At 32.2% G+C, this 21,299-nt stretch overlaps 1 protein-coding gene across 20 annotated transcripts in view; it reads left to right on the plus strand.

Annotated features, from left to right (window-relative positions):
- The window catches only part of BAZ2B (bromodomain adjacent to zinc finger domain 2B), a 281,281-nt gene that overhangs the window by 175,675 nt on the left and 84,307 nt on the right, over positions 1-21,299 (plus strand). For 17 of the 20 annotated variants that reach the window (XM_016152832.2, XM_016152831.2, XM_016152842.2 and 14 more), the window contains 6 exons: positions 3,664-3,852; positions 8,154-8,321; positions 9,311-9,504; positions 15,221-15,424; positions 15,900-16,295; positions 20,445-21,048. In XM_016152832.2, coding sequence (XP_016008318.2) covers positions 3,664-3,852; positions 8,154-8,321; positions 9,311-9,504; positions 15,221-15,424; positions 15,900-16,295; positions 20,445-21,048 — 1,755 coding nt within the window. The remainder of the gene's footprint in view (positions 1-3,663; positions 3,853-8,153; positions 8,322-9,310; positions 9,505-15,220; positions 15,425-15,899; positions 16,296-20,444; positions 21,049-21,299) is intronic. The other 3 variants (XM_016152838.2, XM_016152846.2, XM_016152845.2) reach the window with 2 other exon arrangements.

Genomic DNA, 21,299 nt, shown 5'->3' on the forward strand with positions numbered 1-21,299 from the left:
AATAAAGCAGACAGTGGTATTATTGAAAGATATAATTAAGAAGAGGATCAAGATAGTTCCATGCCCTGGTGCTTAAGGTTTGTAATATGGAAGAGAGGCATTCAGCATTGCCAGATTTATATAAAGAGATTAAGAATGAGAAGAGTGGAGTAAAGATTAATGGGATCTTGTGATCAGGAAAACTTTACTAACTTCACAGACAAAATGTAAGGGAGTGCTTTGGGCTTGACATAAATATAAGAGATTTCGAGAAGTGGGGAAGAAGTAGACATACAGGTGTAAGACTTTCAAGGTTCGCACAGGAGAGATGGTGATGAGATTGAGAGGAAAGAAGATAGGGTCAGGGGAGTGGTAGAATACTGAGAGATCAGAAGTCATGCAGAGAAAGAAAGAAATGGAAATGGGGAAATTGTAATTAGAGTGAAACTTAAGAATTTAAAATCTTGGAGGTGGTAGAATTTTGTGTGATCGAATTGAACATGTGACCTAAATGAAATCAAGATGGAACAAAAGGTCAAGTGGTAGTTAAAAAAAAGAAAATCAGGACCATGGGTTGGCGGAAAGAAGGCAAAAGGATACTAGGAAGCATCCTTGCAAATTTAAATGAAGATTCCCGGCAACTTCATGTTCAGATTAAAGGCCTTTAAAGTTAGTTCCAGAGATGTGCTTCTCTTAATGAGTAATGAATTGATTTGAATCAGATATTTATATCTAGTATATATGAGACCTGTTTTAGGTATTTAAGATTTATTAGTCCTGTGTATGGCAGTAACAGTACTAGTTTATAATATTAAAATATTAACTAACTTGTTTTATACATCGTGATGTAAAAAATAGTCTCATACTATTTAAATTATGGTCAAACCGTGAGTTCCTTGAAGTTAAGGATTATGTCTTATTCACCTTTGTATGCCAGTAACTAAACATAGCACTTGATACTAATAGGTATGTTCATGAAATGTCTAAATAAATTACTGTAACAGTTGAATAAAGAACAGAATAAATTCTGGAAGAGTTTCACATGGAATTAGTATCTGTGTTTTTTAATAGATGATAGACAAACAATACTAAAGTGTATTTTTGATAATGCATGATATCACTATAACAATTATGTGGTCCTAATCATCTTCGCTAAATACAAAAGTGTATCCTTTCTCACTAACAAGGAATGTTGCCACTTGGGTGCTTTCTATGCTTTAGTTATCTTCCACCAAGAATTGTTTAAGAAAGAAAAATAAGGTAGCCTCTTTATTAATGTTGCCAGTCATAAATATAATTCTGTGTACAGGACCATATTTTTCCCCCCATTTACATCTATGGTGAATAAGCTTATATTTTGTTAAAATTTTCTACTCAGTTCCTTATAGATATCACTCTTTTTAAAAATGTTTTTTTTTTTTTTAAAAAAAACCCTTTTTTATCAAATCATGTATGGTCGATTCTTAATTATTGCTGCAACAGTGATAGCTTCATTTAGGTATTGCTCATGTTTTCTGTCCATGAGACTCCAGGGTTTAGCTCATTCGCTTTTTCCCAATCATAAAATAAGTGTTTTAACTATGCATCTAAGGATGCTGCTTTCTACCAGTTCATTAGCTATTGTAGTATTTCTATCAGTTTCTCACTCTTTATAATTCAGTCTGTTCTGACCATTTATGTTTTGTGTAGTTTTAAGTTAACCACTCATATTTTCACATTAAGTCACCGCCATATATATGTATATGTATATATGTATATATGTATATATGTATATATGTATGTATATGTATATGTGTGTGTGTGTATGTAGCTGACAAATATAATTTAAGAACTATTATTTTTAAAATCTAAATGACAGCTGATGCTAAAATCCCCAAAGTGGAATGTTCATCAAAAAACATTGCTCATCAAAAAAACTGATGTAAAAGGAAATATAATTAATCATAGTATATTTGCAAATAAAGCATTTGATTAAGGCTATCTGATTCCGGAAGTTAAATTGATTGGTGAGAACCAGGGATTTTATGTGCAATCATATGTGAAAATAAGTACTGTTTTTTAACATTACAAGCTCATTGTTTAAAGATAATGATATTTGAGTGACCCTTTTTCCCAGCAGCATGCCCTATTTTTGTTTTGACTCAAATTCAGTGCTAATACAGTCTAGAACTCTGATGATGAAAAGTACCAAATTCACAAATTTTCTGTTTAGGCTTTGATAAACAAAAACAAAGATTGGCTGACTTAGAAAAGAAACTCACAAGTGTGTCTTTCCTTGTCCTCCCCTCTGACAGTTTCTTTGTGGGCCTTCATTATAAAGAAACCAAGGCTCTTCCCTATGAGATCTGGTTATTGTTTTAGTGGGTCCTCAACCCTCAATAATAACTGTTTACCTGAAAGGCTGATATGAGACATACTTGTGACTTGATGCAATTTATTTAAATCTTACTACTTCGATAAAAATATAATGCAATTTTAGTAAAGAATATAGTCTCTCAGGGCACATTCTGACCTTGAATGACTTTCTCCTTGGTTTTCAGGGAGTAAAAAAGCAAAGAGAATTGCTTTTTTTGGTGACTAAATGAAAAAAAAAATACTTATTTTTAACTTATGTTTTAAAATTTACTTCAAACATATTGTGTTAAAACTAATTAAATCGCAAAGCACAGCCAGGTCTATCATAAACAGGAGATAATAAGGAATGCTCACTCTTATTTTAACAGAGAGTATAATACCTTTCACATGGTAAATTCTTAAGATAGCTTGGAATGTGAGGTTTTGATATTCTGTTTTCATAGTATCAAGCCAGGAAAGTAACAGAAAGGTTTCCAAGTTTTAACAAATTTTCTGTGAGATCCCTACAAAGTACAAAAGATAAGTTGTGTGAGATCCCTACAAAGTACAAAAGATAAGTTGTGTTTTGATTATATAACACTCCAGCCTGGGGTTGTGACACTTAGTACTAAATTCTCTTTAGATTAAAAGTGGGGATTGAAAAGTCGCACATTTGAATTGAATGTGATCTTTCTATCACAGGATTAAAAAATGAACTTTATGTTGATAGCCCTTCTTAGATGCAGAAATATCTTAATACATTTACTCATTAAATCTTTATGTTGTCCTGTACATCGCTTTATCTGGTTAGACTATAATTCCATTTTGGTATCAACTCTCCTCATCAAAGAAGTATTGGATAGAGAACATAGCTTCAGTTCTGGCACATGGAAACTGAAAACTGCCTAGAGTGTATGATAATTTGAGTAATGACTTGGTGACAGATTCTGGACTTATTTCACTGGTTTTCAGCCTTCTATTAATAAGATGCTTTTATTTTCCTTATGAGTAAAAGTTTTTGATAATATGTTAATGTACATGTAGTAACAGAAAGTTCACCTCACTTCTTCAGGTCAAACTATTATAATTAGTGAAAAAGATTTACTTAAAATATCATCTCTCAAATTCAAAGTAAATATGGTTATACCATTCGTTATGGTTATTTATCAGAGTGCTTTTATGTTTCTATAAATATCTTATTCTGTAGGGTTTGAAGAATAGAAATGCAAAAGAAAAAATGTAAAATAAAAATTTAATAGTTATGAAATCATAACTAACTTATGAATGCTGAAATCAGGTAAATCTCATGTTTTTATAGTACAACTTTAAGTGTGTTCTTTTCCCTCCCAGGACATTTATTCAGAGCAGCTGGGGATCAACCGTTTAACCTGTCCACAGTGTCGAGTGCCTTCCCAATGGTCAGCCACCCAGTCTTTGGTCTACATTCAGCCAGCTCAGGGCATTCAGAATTTGGTGGTTTGGGGACACTTGGTACACCCACAGCCTTAGCCGCACATCCCCAACTAGCATCTTTTCCAGGTAAACATCTCTTACAAACAGTGTTCAAGGAAAGAAGGAAAGCTTGAAAATGTTCAAGCAGCAATTTGTTTATTAAATTGAACATGAAGAACAGTCTAATGTCTGCTGTATTAAAACTCCTGTGCAAAAATTTGCTCAGTCCTATTTATTATGTGCAAACAGACACACACACACACACACACACACTCTCTCTCTATATATATATGTTCTTGGTGGCAATGCAATTAGGTAAATACTCATGTTTATCTAGAGAAAAAGGCATCTGCAACAAAAATGAATAATTAGGTCAAGTTTTTCTTGTGCATTTTATTGAAGTATTGTATGCAGAAAAGTGTACGTATTTTAAGTATAGAGCTTGATAAATTTCTTTCACCTTTATTTAATTTTTTAAAAACTTAATACTAGAAAACTAAAGCCAAGTTCTTATAATGAATATCTCTATACTTTTATTTTGAGTTTCACTTCTCTGCATTTTGTAAGGAAGGTGAGCTTGGTTCTTAAATTTCAATATTTTTTCATATTCAGTCAAAATGACTTGCATAATTTACATGGCAGGACGACCAGAATAATCCCCAATTCTACAGATTATGAGAATTCAGAAGTTCAGTAAGATACCAGTTAAAGCTTGACTTAGACAAATATGCTATAATTTGTCCTGTTATATTATTTTGAAAGTCTAAACTTTAAGTGTTTCCAGTGATTAATTTTACTTTAATAAATTTTAGTAAGGGATGTTTAAAAATTAGAGCATAATTCTGGACACAAACCTGAATTTAAATCTGGCTTTGCTGTGTTTTAGCTGTGTAACCTTGAACAAGTAATCTGACTTCTCGACCTCAGTTTTTATCTGAAAAATGAGGATAATTATAATAGTACACTGCCTCTTAGAGTTCTTGTGAAGATTAAAGGGGATATGCTATGTTTAATAGTGAATTTAGTATTTGACACAAATAATTAGTGCATAGTTGGTAACTATCATTATTATTTTCTCTTGCTCATTTTAATGGGTAATAAATTGCCAAGTGCTTATATGTATGTAATATATATGTATGTGTGCATATATATTTGTAGATATATGTATATATATATATAAAATGGAAAGATGGTTAAATGTATATTTCAAGTACTATCTCTTGAGTCATATTATTTAATTCAGTTGTCTAGAAGAGGGGATGGTAGGGAGGGGTAGTATAGCTAGAAAATTTAAATAAAAATCTTAAACTAAGCCTTAAAATTTGCTTTAAAAATACTAATAACAATTTAATTCAGTCAGTTTCTAGCAAAGTTGCTTAGCAAGATGAGCATTTAATACCTATTTGCTGAAATATAAGATTGCCGAATGAAAATCAAAATAGGTAATATAGACAGTTACTGGTATCTTAAAAAAATTTTTTTTATTTTAGCATAGTTTATTATAGTATCATTTTTGAACGTTTCTTAATCACAATGTAATTACTTTATAATTACCTTCTGCATTGGAATGATGGTTAACAAATATAAAGAATTACTCACCTGGACTTCAGTAATGTTGGTGCTTCTACTATATAGAAAAAAAAACTAATAATAATTCCTCTAGCCTACATAAACTATTCACTCATTCATTTATTGTACTAAATATTTGGAGCATTTACTGTGTGCCGTGCACTAAGCCAGGCACTGAGAAACACAGTGTATGTTTTGCTGCTTACAGTCTTTAGGAGATGGATAAACAAACAATTATAAGACAGGGTCTTTCATGGTGCAAGTATGCCCATAGAAGCATACTTTTTTGCCAAATGAACAGAGACAATGCCTAGTGTAAGAGGACTTATTTGTTTAAATTGTAGATTTGGTATAATAACTTATATTTAAATTCTCTGTAGTTGGCTTTATTCAAAAGGGTAACCATAATGCCAGATTTGAAAAATTACCTAATAGATAAATGAAGACACACAAGGAAGAAATTACTGGAATTTTGAATGAGGAACAATTTGTTTTCAAATTTTATGCATTTGTAAATTAGTCTGCATTTTAGATGGTTAAATCAAAACATGCAAAAGTAATGAATATTAGTATAATAAAATTAGTTTTATTTTATGTTGAAATAGTGTTTCATGATAATTACTTTAAAAATATATACAATTTTTGGTCATTATATTTTTTATTATATTACCATGTATTTTGGGAAGTATGAAAGATTTAGAAATTCTGCTATATCTTTAAGGTTCAAATTAAGATTCAGTATAACCTCTGAAATATTAGAATCTTTCAGTTGAATGTGACTAATGTTGCTTCTATGCTGTTACCTTCTTTGAATACATTTAGCAATTCATAATGTGCTGGTTTATGTAATCTTTATTTTGTACATATCACGTGATAAACAAGCTAGTTTATGAGTGACTACATTTTTAAAAATTTTCTTCTAGTCCAAAGATAAATAAGTTCTCTTTAAAATGTATTATTTCCTATGGAATATTAGACATTTGTAAAGTTTGTAGTCAGAAGCCCTACCATTTTTATCTTTTTATTTGACTAATCTTATTATCTTGTTTATATTACTTGTGGCATCAACTTGTTTATTATACACATTTGCCAATGCTTTTTTTCTAGTCCCTAGGGTGTACTTATTTATCACTGACATTCTGAAGTACATTTTTATGTTTTTTTTCCTGAGTTTATGTCTAAAATATTTAATCTAAATTACACTTTTATTACCTTACCAAGTTGTTGGTTGTTTACAAAGTCTATACATCGAACTGTAATGCTTTAATTATAGACTGTATTGAATAATATAAATATCTTTGGAAAACCTGAGTCCCTTTTTGTCAGCTATGTAGCACCTAGTTTTCAAACATACGAATAGCAGTAGATTCCAGCTGTGCTGATATAAGCCCAAAATACACAGTTTTTCTTTCTATTTGAATACACTTCTTTCATCTGAACAGTGGATGAATGGTTAATGCTTTTGCATAGTTATTCTTGGTTGAGTTCCCATCATTCAGGCACAGCCGAATATACATCGGTGTCATTTCACTAGCAGCACCTTCCTGCAGTGCAGAAGAATAGCTTTTATAGTTTTCTGCTAACTGTTCTTTCAGACCTTTCAAAATGGCAGCTACTATGAACATTTCACTTTTTTAAAAAACCAGATTTTGCCATTAGATAATGAAGGTACACATCACTTTACACCTTATTTTTAATGGAGAGTGATACTGCTAGAAAAGCTGAAAGATCATATAATACAGTATACTGACAATATTGAATTTTTCTCATGCTATATTATTGGGGCTTTTTTTCCCCTCTAATTTCCTTATGGTTGTTACAATCAATGAAAAATGTAGCCTATCTCCTTGGAAGATTAGCCTCAAAGGTAATAACTGATTTGATGATCTAGTAGGTTAGCAAGTTGGAAAAGATTATTTCTGAGATTTGCAGATGGGGGAATACAAGACTTTTCTTTGGATTATTTTTCAATCTTTTCTTAATGTTCACCCTTCCTTGAAAAAAAAAAAAAATGTGTTCCATAAAATTTGGCTTCTCTCCTTTTCTAAAAGTTTTAACTGAGAGCCATTGTTTGAACATCTAAGTTGCATTTGATGATTTTTCTACCGTTCAGTCATTTTACATTGACAGAACAATCATTGATATCTGAAAAGTATAATAAAAATTCAAGCTTTTTTCATTAACTTTAAGGAGAAAAACTTTATACATCTTTTTATATTTTAATATGACTTAACTGGTTTTGCTGTCTTTCTGTTTTTGTTTGACTGTAGAATGTTTTCTTTCATAAATGCATTTGGGGTATACTGGATTACAGTAGTCTTTGTATTATTATTTAAACAATCTGATTTATTAGAGCCAGATTTATATTATATGTAATTTGTGGAAATTCTTATCATTGGTTATAGATGGTAACCTTAAATTCTAAGGTTTAAAATAGATCAGCATTTCTTAAATATCCTGTTTCTTTACTGTTTTTGAAAATTATGGTACAAATTATCAAAGAGTCAAATAATTCTTTAACATTACACATTTTCAATTTTATTTTTAAAATCTTAGACTACTTTTGTTCTTAATAAACTAATTCAAGAAAACTGCTAAGTGAAGATCCTTGGATACTTATCTTAATGAGAGGAATGATGGGAGTATAACTTCTAATTAGACATGTTACAATTAGAAAGATGATCAGGACTATGTATAATTCAGTAGTTCTCTTTTAAGATGGAAATTTTTTTCAGGGATAAAATATAAAAAGCATTGTTACATTCTTTAGAAAGTTAATTCAAGTATTTTTGCTTGTTTGTTTGGTGTTCGATTTTGAGGTGCAGAATGGTGGCGAACTGCAGATGTCCATAGTCGTACAGGGGCAGCCTTCTTTCCACCATTACTGGGAATTCCACCACTGTTTGCTCCTCCAGCCCAGAATCATGATTCGTCTTCATTCCATTCAAGGACTTCAGGAAAAAGTAATCGAAATGGTCCTGAAAAAGGTATTCATATTAGCAAGTGAAGTATTACAAGTCTTCCATTCCAATACTTATTTTGAGTAGAGTTCAAGTTTAATAACATTTATATAGCTGTACTAGTCACTTTTACGTTGTCTTGATTAATCCTTACAATAACTCTTTGAGATTGGAAGTATTCTCATTTTGCAACCAAGGTTAAATACCGTTTAGTTTTTTTTGTTTGTTTGTTTTGTTTTGTTTTGTTTTTGCAACCAAGGTTAAATAAATCATTCAAGAATACTACTTACGTATCGATGTAATATGGTCAGGATTTGAACTCCAGTCTCCTAACTCCCAATTCCACTGCTTTTTCCTCTGTATCTCATTACCTTTTTTATGTAACTCAGCATAATGTATTATTTCTTTTGCAATTAAGCGTTAAATTAATTAAATCTAATATACCATTATTCCTTTTTTCTTTTAAGTGATTATTAATATTTCTGTAGTTAATAACATTAGAATATTTTATAATAGCTTTTAGATGCTTTAATATTATCTCTTTTTATTTGAGTTAGTGTTTTGGGGAGTTTTCTATGAAGGGGAAGTATTTGCATTTAATTATCTTTCTAGACATTTAAAAATCAAAATGAAATTCACATAAATGTAAAATGAACCATTTTAAAGTGAATAATTCAGTGGCCTTGAATGCATTCATCGTGTTGGATGCCATCACCTGTATCTAGTTTCAAAACATTTTCATCACCCAAAAGGAACCCCCATACCTGTTAAGTAGTTTCTCCTCTTCCCTCCTCTAGTTCCTGGGAACCATTAGGTTGCACTCTATTACTATGGATTTACCTGTCATGAATATCTCATAGATGGAATCATACAACATGGGACCTTTTATGTCTGGCTTCTTTCACTTAGCATAATGTTTTTGAGAGTCATCCACATTGTAGCATATATCATAATTCATTCTTTTATATGGCTGAATAATATTCTGTTGTATAAACATGTTTATTTTTATTTTCAAGGTGTAAATGGGTCAATAAATGGAAACAGTGCATCATCTGTATCTGGTATCAACACATCTGTACTATCTACTACTGCTTCAAGTTCTGTGGGACAAACTAAAAGTATAAGCTCAGGTGGAGGAAATCGAAAATGTAATCAGGAACAAAACAAAAACCAGCCTTTGGATGCTAGAGCTGACAAAATCAAGGATAAGGTAAACTATTCTTTCAAAGACAAATTTGTAATAGATCTATATGTAAGCATTCTAAAGGTCAAATCACCTGAATTTATGGAATAACTTTTCATGAATTACTAACTCCTATTTTTGCAGATGTTTATTTTTGTGGCGTGGTTCTAATATTGTGTAAATGAAAAAATTAAAACTGTCCACACCAGGAAATAATACAAATAGTAATAATAGCAAATATTTGAGAACTTACTACATGTCATCTCTGCACTAATTGCTTTGTACATAATATCTATTTTAATCCTCCCTGTACCCCTAATAAGGTAAGTACTATTATTACAAATGGGAAACAGAGTCCCAAAACAGTTGGCCAGTAAGTGGCCAGGATTTGAAGTCAGGCAGGTTGACTCTATGAAAACAAAAACAAAAAATTTTTTATTAATGGAAAATTTGAAATATAACAAGTAGACATAATAGCATAGTAATCCTGTATTATTGAATACATAATAATTATTGAATACATGAATAATAAATACTCATTATTCATGTTTAACAGTTATCACCTCATGACCAATTTTATTTTGCTTTATCCCCAACTGTATAGTTTAATGCCTCTCAATTCTAAATTCATCCTTTTTTTTTGCCACTTGGAACGCTGTTAGACCTTGTCAATACGAGGTCTTGGAGAAACTTTAGAAGAGGAAGGGTTTCTGTTTCCAGTGTTTTCTTCCTGTTTTTACGCTGTAGCTGCCTTTAGGTGGCTTCCTTGCCAGCCGGCAGCTTTTTTGCAGTTTCATGTACGAGACCCAGTAGTGCACACCGTCTAGCGAATTTCACTGGCATCCCAGTGGGCAGCTTATTATAGTAGTCTCCCCTTATCCACCCGTAGTTTCACTTTCTGCACATTCAGTTATTCATAGTCAACCACCATCTGAAAATATTAAATGTAAAATTCCAGAAATAAGCAATTCATAAGTTTTAAACGATGTATTCTTCTGAGCAGTGTGGTGAAATCTCACACTGCCCTGCTTCATCCTACCTGAGATGTGAATTATCCCTTTGTCCAGCATATTTAGACTTTATGCACTACCTGCCTCTTAGTCACTTAGTAGCTGTCTTGGTTATCAGGTTGACTGTCATGGTATTGCAGGGCTTGTGTTCAAGTAACCCTTGTTTTACTTTTAAATAATGATGCTGGCAATTCAGATATGCCGAAGAGAAACTGTAAAGTGCTTGCTTTAAGTGAAAAGGTGTAAGTTCTTGACTTAATAAGAAAAAAAATATTCTGAGGTTACTAAGAGCTACAGTAAAATAAATCTTTTCTCTGTGGAATTGTGAAGAAGGAAGACATTTGTGCTAGTTTTACTATCACAACTCAAACTACGAAAGTTATGACCACACGCGCTTGTTGCTGGAAGACATGAACAGAAAACATAAAGCCACTGACTGAAGGTAGCAGTGATGTTAACTTTACATCTGAACAACATGCCTCTTAGGCCCTAATTTTTAATCCTAAGGAACTATTTTATCAAATTTTCTTTGTACTTCTTCATGATAGCATCAAGTTCCATATATTTTCCAGGATCAATAAAACAAATATATTTTTTTTCCCATTTGCTCAGCATATTACATAGAAATATTTCCTTTAGATGTTTCATTTCCCTTCTCAAACAGAATGTTTTCCAAAATAAGGCAAGACATGATTGAGTCTAGAGGAAAGATCGTCTGGTAAAGCCAAGAAGCCTTATGGCACCTCTCACAAAAACTCAAAAGGACTATATTTAGGTCCTAAGATGAAAATATCCCCTTTCTTCTTCAAGACACCCCCACCCCCAAGCCACCCCCAAGCACTCAAGCAAATGTGATTAAAGACTCTTGGTTATTTCTTTCTAGCGACAGATTTCAGGGTCACACTCTCCACCTGTTGCTCTTCAAGTGCTCTTCAGTCTTCTCTCTTATGATTTGTTTCAAGGGCATTCCCATTAGTGTGCGCTCTAAGGGCTTAGCTGCACTACTGCCAGCTTCTCTGCCTGCAGATTCCGACTGAAACACCGCCCATTCTTTACTCCAACAGTATTTTGAAACAAATCCCAGACATCATGTCATTGGACATATTTCTGTATGTATTTTGAAAAGTTAAATGTCGCTGTTTTTAAACCTTACAACACTGTCCTACCTCTTAGAAGTAGTGCTAACATCTAGTAGAATCTAAAACCTCCAGTACCTCCGCAGTGTACAAGGCACTGAGCAGGAGGACTCTTCCTGTTTCCCTGTTTGTATTCTAATGAGGAATCTCCACTGACAGTCTTAAATAAATCAGTGCCGTTAAAGTAAAAACTTATAGAGGTACCTTTTTAGTGATATAAAGAAATAGATTCTGAATAGTGTTTACAGACCTCCACATAGAATTAACACTAGAGAGATTGGCTACCCAAGTGACGGAAACTAGAACTTCAGACTTCAGGAGACAATACATGGGCTGGCATGACTTTGTAATGATAAGTTGTTCAAGTAAAATGGAGATGAAAGGCATTGGAACTAAAGAAGAAAATCCTTTTATACCTAGTAATTTTTAGTTTTAAAAGGCTTTTAAAAATTGCTTCATCAGCTTTTTTCATGTGTAGTTTGAAAAAAATATTCTTCAGCTAATTTTGATAATCCTTTGTTGGGGACAGTGTTACATATCTCCATATTGTTCCTTGAAAATCATCGATTAAGTGTAATTACCACATTTAGTCTGCATATACATTTTCAATAAATATATAGTTACTTTAGATTAAACAAAGTAAGTCACAAACTAAAATGCGTAAACTTGCAGCGCATTGAGGGAAAAAAAATAAAACAATTCAAATTTGAATAAGTTCCACTGCCACACAAATTATTGTTACCACAGTTGCCAAAATAGTCTTTTAAAACATACTTTTTTTATGGTTTTCAAAATATCATGTGTTATCACTCCCTCCATTAGTTTTCTATCCCACTCAGAATAAAATCTTTGCCATGGCCTACAAAACCGTGTCTGATCTAACCCCTGGCAGTTTTATTTTCTATGGCTTTCTCCCAGGTTCTCTGTTCTGTAGCTGGTCTAGCTGACTTCTCCATTCTTTGAACACATCAGACTTGTTTTCTTTGCTGTTTCCCCTGTCTTGAAAGGCTCTTCTGTTATATCTTTATGTGACCGGCTCTTATCCTCCATTTAGGTCTCAGCTCAAATAGGTCTTACCTAATAACTACATCTAAATCTTCACCTCATCCTACTCCCAACACATTATCTATCCAGTTATCCTGTTTTAGTCATGGTATTTATTACTATAAACACTTATTTATATTGTTTGTTGATTCTCTTCACCTTGTTCCCACTAGGGAAGAGCTGCTCTCTATTTATTGCACCTTTGTATCCCCAGAGACTAGAGGAACTGTGCCTGGTACATAATAGCTTTGAATATGTTTTTACTTTGTTATTGGAAGAAATAAGTATACAGTGAAATAAAAGTTCAAGGAGAGAGTTCTGAAAGGCTGTCCCAGATTGGATAGGGGGAAGTGGATTAATAAGCTCTTCTTTGATCATTTTTTGATGAACTAAGAAAACTCATTTTTAAAATGTTTAAATGACAGAAAAGAGGCATACTACCTAATTATGTGTAAATACAAAAGAACTACCCTACCTACACACATACACAACACACACACACACACACACACACACACACACACACTAATAAGGACTAAAGAAATTAAACTGGTGATATTGAAACTTATTGTTCTCTTTCTTTTTCTAATACCCATACTTGTCTACTCACATCTACTTTTCTTTTTAATGAGGTCTAAATTAGTCAGCTTATAAAAGCACAGACTTTTTTTGCACACTATTTTTTTACACATTATCAAGAGTGTGCTCTGCAAAACCACCTGCATCAGAACCACATGAAGCGCTTGTTAAAGCACACCCCTGTGCCCTGTTTAGAATTGGGCCCCAAGAATCTGCTGGTTGTGGCAAGTTCTGCCAGTGAATATTATACACTATAAAGTTTAGAACCTGCACCTCTAGATCCACTCTTGAGTGTAAGCCTGATTTCTCATGCCATCTTTAATAAAAAACTGTGTAGGTTACTTGGGCATTTGAATAGGAGTTTACTTTTCTTTACTAAATCACTATAGATCCCTTACTTCTTTCCTTTCTTAGCATCTACTGAAACTAAAAGTAGTATCTTCAGTTTAGATTCTTTATGATTTTCATACTATTGCTATAGTTGCTCAGAAGGCTACAACAGATTCTGATTGCAAAGGGGCTATTTCTCTAACAAATAAATGGTAGACTTAATATATATCACTGTTGTTTCCCTTTACTCTCTACTTTAATGTCTTTCATCCTGTTATTCCCACACTTTTCCAATTTGGTTCCTCCTAACTCTGTTTTACTGTTAGAGAAGATAGCTCAGGAATGATGGTAACTATTAGTCTGCTTATTGAAGGTTTGTCTCTGGAGGAAGCATTAACAGCTGATAGTTTAGAGAGTTAACACAGAGCACCAATGAAAGCAGAATAAAACAGCAGGAGTGACTCTTCTCACTCATATGCATTTTATTTAAATCAAATTTCAGAAGGCACAAAGGAAAGAGTTGCAATCTGTAACAGTGGTTCAGGTTGGCTTCCTGTTGAATAGGTGTATTTTTGTCTTTCATTCTCCAACCCAATAGTCATGAAAGGCCATATTTTTTATTAAGACTATAGCTTTTGTAATTTATTACCTTTTCTATAATTTGTTTTTATTTTATCAATCAGCACATGCTATTCAAATATTTCTAGGTAACTTTGGATTGTACGCAATCTTTTTGCTAAATCTTTTCAATATTTTTCCTTTTCAGCCTTCTATTGTCAGATTTTTAACTTTTCCATTTTTATATAGTTAGTGAGTTATAATTCATCTCATTTTTTTTTTTTACTCACTACTATTAGTTCTATAAACCCAAAACTTTTCTTTTATGCAACCTAATGTCACTTTCTACCACCTTTGGATTTTCTTTTTCCTATAGAGTCTTAATTGTTCCAGAAATTAATCTCTCTTTATCACATTTTTCTATGTTTCTGATGTGAAACATAAAAAATTAAGTTACTTGACCTTAAGTAAAGCACTTTATAAATCTTTTGCTGCTTATCTTCTCTACAGCACTTATTACTAAATGGAATTATTTGCTTTTATATTAATCATCTGTTTATTCTACTACCACCACTAGAATGTATATTTCTTAAAGGCAAGGACTCTATCTTAGATAACATCATTGTAGTCCAGTACCTAGAAAGGTGTGTTTGGCATGCTACATGAAAATATTTGGCTATTGACTCACGATCTGCATAAAGAAGACTAAAGCTAAATATAGAACTTAAGTGTGTGTAACCCTTATTGTAATTGGGATTATTATTTTGTAAATTACTCTTGTATTTTATAATATCAATGTTGGTAATATCGATGTTTTGTAATATTGATCTTTCCAATATTCTGCATGACCGAGCTTGTACATTTTATTGGAGAATTCCTGCAAGATGTTAATTTGATCAGTTTGTTGAATAATTACCCTAAACAATATGCGACTTTTTCCCTTTTTTCTATTCTTTGAACACATCAAATAAATGACATTTTGAAAATGAAAATAGCATTTGAAAATTAAAAGAGCATGCCTCTTACTGAAACGTGATTTTTTTTCCCCCAAAAATAAAGTCTTGCAAAAATCTTGTCTTAATCTAGAAATCAAGAAAGAAAGCTGTGGAAAGTTCTAGCAACAGCGACAGCGATTCGGGCACATCATCAGACACTTCGAGTGAAGGCATTAGTAGTAGTGATTCAGATGATCTAGAGGAAGATGAAGAAGAAGAAGATCAAAGTATTGAAGAAAGTGAAGATGATGATTCTGATTCAGAGAGTGAAGCACAACATAAAAGTAACAACCAGGTATAAATAGTTCTCTTGGCAGTATCCCCACATTATTCATATTTAGGGATTATCTGGTTTATCTTTTTTTTTTAATTAATTAATTTATTTTTTATGGTGCCATTGGTTAACAAAATCCAATAAGTTTCAGCTGTGCACTTTAACAGTAGGGCATATGTATATTTACATTGTGTGTCTTTCTCCCATAGTTAGATTTCTTTCTGTCACCACATATTTGACCCCCTATCTGGTTTATCTTGACTCTCTAAGTCTACAAAGTTTAAATTTAATTATTGCCTTTTGTTCTTACTTTTGCAAAAGAAGGAATAGGGGATAGAGAAACATTTTTAAAAAGACATTTAATACTTTTCTTGAGAGCTTTATACACCCATCATAAGTCATTAGGAACACTTTTTAAAGTACTCTATTTCTTCAGGTTTTACTGTTGGATGTTCTTTGTCTGGATAGATGTTAAACAGTTGACTTTTATTTACAGGTGCTATTACATAGTATTTCAGACTCAAAAGCAGATGGACAGAAAGCAACTGAAAAAGCCCAGGAAAAAAGAATACACCAGCCATTACCTCTTGTGTCTGAATCCCAGACTCACTCATCATTCCAATCCCAGCAGAAGCAGCCTCAGGTTTTGTCACAGCAGCTTCCATTTATTTTCCAAAGCTCTCAGGCAAAGGAGGAATCTGTGAACAAACACACAAGTGTGATACAGTCTACGGGATTGGTGTCCAATGTGAAACCTTTATCTTTGGTAAATCAAGCCAAAAAGGAAACTTACATGAAACTCATAGTTCCTTCTCCTGATGTACTTAAAGCAGGGAATAAAAATACCTCTGAAGAATCTAATCCTTTGACCAGTGAATTGCGATCTAAACGGGTGAGTTAAAAATTATTTATGGAAGGATTTTATTTTTAGAAAAAGAGCTTTTAAATAGTCTTACATTATGCAGGTTTAAATTCTGTCCAGTTCTTATTTTTATACTTTCTTAGTCACCAGGAATCAAACATGCACATCAGAAAACTAAATTTCTCTGATTTTATATTTACATATACATCTGCTTAATATATTTTTGGCAACCCAATCATGTCATTTTTCTTCTGGCTCAATCATTTAGCAGTAAGGGGAGAAATATGTTTGAATAAGACATATTTCACAATGACTTTTGTTTAAAAATCAATATCTTTTTTTTCCTAATATCAATATATTCCTTTTTAAAGAAATGAATTTTGAGTAATTTACCTCTTTAGTCCTATAATTTAGCAATTTTAAGTGTAAAAATTCTTTATAGAGACTCATTTTCCTTTGCCATTCTTAGTGAATTATATGAAATACAAAATATTTTGAGTAACTTTTATTTACCCGAACACCAGAATCACTCATCAGAGAATTTTTTATCTTTATTGTTTTGCCATTGGTTTTATATTAATATGTAGTCTATCTCCCCATGTCCAGTAGAATTCTAGTAATTAAATGATCAGTGCTTTTTATTCTGGAGCTAGCTCAGCAGAGAAAAAATATTACGCTTGAACACAGTATCCTGCCTTGTGACAGAGGTATCATTAGGCATCCTAAACATTAGGTAGTACTTGTAGAGCACTTACTATTTTACAGCCATTACTTTAAGTGCTGAATGGTCATTTTCTCATTGGATACTAACATCTATTAGTGCTACTGATGTTGTTATGACCATTAACAGATGATCAAAGTGGGATACACAGAACTTAAATAACTCTCCCAAGAGCACACTGATAGTGATGGAGCTAGAATTTAAACCTAGGTAGTGTGGTACTAGAATTATTTTTCTTAACCGTTATACTGTCTTTCTTTCTCAAAAAACTCAGAATGTTCTAGTTTATTGACTCTTATTTTATTGTGAAAACTTTAAGAACCAGGTCAAAGAAAAATGAACAAAACATGCTTTTTTGATAATCTAAATTAGTAGTTCACAAGCCTAAGTATACATTAGAATCACTTGGGAAACTATAAAAAAGAAATGGTACCTCAGGAGAACTAAGTCAGGATCTCTTGTTGAGACTAAGGCATTGCATGTCTAAAAAGCTTCCCAGGTGATTCAAATGTGCAGCCAGATTTGAGAACCACTAATCTAAATGGTGTTTTAGTATCATGCATATAATGCATGATGCCTTGTAATGCACTATTTAATCATGAGGAGGTATTATTATTATTGGCATCATGTTATTGACTTTCTATGAGTAAACTAAGCAAATTAAAAATTACAGTTTGGGGGCTATTTTAATTTTCATTAATGTATATTCCACTTCAAGGTAAATGAATTTACAGTCACATCGAGAAGTATTTGCATTATGAAAGGTTTTTTTCAAAGAGTTTCTTAAATGCTTATTTTAAAAATTTTATGTGACTACCTTTTAGAAAGTCACTTTTTTAACACTTGCTTTAACAAAAGCTAGGCTTTCTATGATCTTATGTAATTCTTACAAAATTATGAAAGAAACTGAGGCTCACAGAGGTCAAGCCACTTGCCAACATTACATAATAATTTAAGAACGAAGTGTATTAAACTAGGTCGTTCTGATTTCAAAGCCCATGATTAAGGTGAAATAATTTGATGTTTCTGAAATAATGGTAGTTGATGGGAAATATTTTATGTGAATGGACATTCACATTAGTCTCAATTTTAAATGACTTTACCCACTTGTTATTGGTACCTAGTACTGAGTGAAAAGGTATTTTACAAAAACTTCTCTTATATCAGCATTCTTTCTTTATATGGCACTCTAACATATGGAATTTTGCTTTATTTTTTATGATAATCTCAACTGTTTCATGCTACCTACTATGTACCTGCCTCCCTCACTAGTCTGTGCTTTTCTTCAGTGTTAGTTATTGGGTTTTTGCATACCCTTACACTGTGAACATTTAATTGTGTATAAGTAGACGTGGAGTGAATTTTCTTTATCAAGTGTTGACCAGAAGATTTTTTTGTGGTCAGCAGAGACTCAGGGAGGGGCTGGCGAGCAAGTGCTTGGAGGTAGGACAGAGCTTCAGACCTATCTGTTCCTATATCCCTGCCATCCAAGAGGTTATCTTAAAGCAGCAAGACATTTGCTACTACATGGATCTCAGTTGTCTCCCACCCTTTTTTTATGTTCTGCTCCTCAGATCAGAAAAGGATAGCACGTTTGCTGTAAAAGTGTCACTCATGTCAGTCTTATGTATAAAATACGGCAATCTTTGGCTATTTTTTAAAAACTTCGAGTGTTAATATACAGGAAGTGTTTTTCCAGTACTATAGCATGAGAATCAATTTCAGGCAATTAAGATATAAGATATAAAATATAAAACTAAAGGGAAAATTTTTGTTTTCATTACTGTTTTGATCTTCTGTATGTAGAAGGAAAATTTGCTACCTATAAAAAAAGTAAAAAATGATTATCTGACATAATTATGTTCTAGGAAATGAAAATACACTAAATTTTTCTGCTGAAAATTTAAATCAGTATTTGTAAATATAAGGTTTAAGTACATTATATATGTAAACATATACTTTGCAATATTTGTCATAAATATTAAGAAAAGTTAAGTATATTAAAGTATTTTATATAAGAATTTTGCTATAAAATTCTTTTTAAAACATAAATGCAGTTATTTAGCATAATTTTGCATATTTTATTCAGTGACTAAATATTAATTAAGCACTTTCTCTTTGTGAGGCATTGCCATTAGTACGAATATTACGTGGCAGTCTTTGTTTACAAAGAAATACCTTAATAACTTAATTTTCTAAACATATACAGCGAATACATTAAATAAGATAAGTTTATATGGAATTTATGCTGCTTAGTAATATTGGTGCTTTCAAATAAGTCATTCTAGATGACATTCCATCTGTATTTATAATTGTGAAATGCCTACCACAAATTTTTGCTGACTTGAGTATTAAGAGCCCAGATCAAATTTTACTTTCAAGGCAACCATTTTCATTATAGAATTTTTACCTTCTGAAATTGAGCTTTATTTCTATAACTTAACATATTTTAATCATTCTACTTCAGTTTATTTTTATGTATTATCTTAATTATGCAAATTAAATAAAATCCTTATGATTTTATTCTTTCAAGAAGATTCTGATAGCCAAATAATTATTTCTAATTTACAGATATAAAATTTAAGGATTGATGGTTTATAAATTAATTTTTCCCAGGTATAATTTTCTGAAGTATAATTTATTATACTCTCCAATGCTAATATGCTGAAGGCACTCTAAAGTAAATCCCAGAGAATGTTGAGCCAGCATTTCCACTAGCTTCATAGGTAGTGCAGGATAGAGTATAATGCAGTAAGGGAGCTCAAAGGATAGAGGCGCTGAGTGCCTCTGGCTAGGACAAACATAGGTTGGATTTTGAGGAATGAACAGGATTTCATCAGCTTAAAATTTATAAAAGGAGGCCATTCCATGCAGAGAAAATAGTTAAAGCAAAATGTGGAAGTGGTGAAAATATGACATGCGCAATTAGACTAGAAAGTTATGTTAATGCCAACTTGAAAAATAATTTAAATATCAAAATTAATTGTTTAGGCTTTATAAAGTTGGCAATGATGGAAGAGACACTAAAGCTTTTGACCAAAGAGCTAATATAATAAAATTATACTTAGGTTAAGATATATTGAGAATTGCATAGGAAGAAATGATGGTATACCTTAAATTTGAGCAAGATTTAAATGAAAGAATCTAAAAGACATAGTAAACTGACTGACTTGGAAAAAAGAAAGATGAATTTAGTGTTTCAAGCTTGGATTATTGAAAAAATGGGAGCAATAGTAAAGAAAGGTAGACAGTCAAGAAGCATATATCCTAAGGGAGAAAGACTAATTGGATTTCAATTATGTCTAGCCAAGGTTCAGCAACCAGCTAGTCATCACTGCCACTACTTTCATAGCACTTGTATATCATGATTTAAGTTTGTGTATAAGTAGCCTTTGTCAAATAGTGAATGTAAATAAAAGTAATCTTTGTTCTTATGATACGTTGTTATGTTTCAACAGGAACAATATAAACAGACATTCCCAGCGCAGTCAAAGAAACAGGAGTCATCTAAGAGCCTGAAGAAGGTTATTGCAGCTTTGTCAAATCCAAAAGGAACCTCTAGTTCACCAGCACATCCAAAACAGACATTAGAAAACAGCCACCCTAATCCATTCTTGACAAATGCACTTTTAGGTAATCACCAACCAAATGGAGTTATTCAAAGTGTCATTCAAGAAGCTCCTCTAGCGCTTACGACCAAAACTAAAATGCAGAGTAAGATTAATGAAAGCATTGCTACTGTAAGTAGCACCCCTTTTCCCTCACCTGTTAATTTGAGTACAAGTGGGAGAAGGACCCCTGGCAATCAGACAACTGTAATGCCCTCTGCCTCTCCCATACTACATAGTCAAGGGAAGGAAAAAGCAGTTAGCAATAATGTAAACACAGTAAAAACACATCACTCTCATCCTACAAAATCTTTAGTAGAACAGTTTAGAGGAACAGATTCAGACATTCCCAGTAGTAAAGATTCTGAAGATTCAAATGAGGATGAAGAAGAAGATGATGAGGAAGAAGATGAGGAAGACGATGAAGATGATGAATCTGATGACAGCCAATCAGGTTATTTTTTATTTTAAAATTTTAAGTATTTCTCTAACTGTGATGTGGACCAAAACATTTTAAAGAGGTTCTTAATTCACAGACTTATAATCATTGTCATTCACTGATTCACCCAGCTATGTTTGTTTCTGTAATGACCTGGTAAAATTCGGAAGTAACTAAAATTGGAAATCCTAAATTAAAATTCTTAGCTTTGTTATTCATTTAACATTAAACCAATAATAACTTTAAAGTGAATGTAAATGATGCAT

The sequence above is a fragment of the Rousettus aegyptiacus genome, unplaced genomic scaffold (assembly GCF_014176215.1).
Source record: "Rousettus aegyptiacus isolate mRouAeg1 unplaced genomic scaffold, mRouAeg1.p scaffold_m13_p_2, whole genome shotgun sequence".
Taxonomy (NCBI): Eukaryota; Metazoa; Chordata; class Mammalia; order Chiroptera; family Pteropodidae; genus Rousettus; species Rousettus aegyptiacus.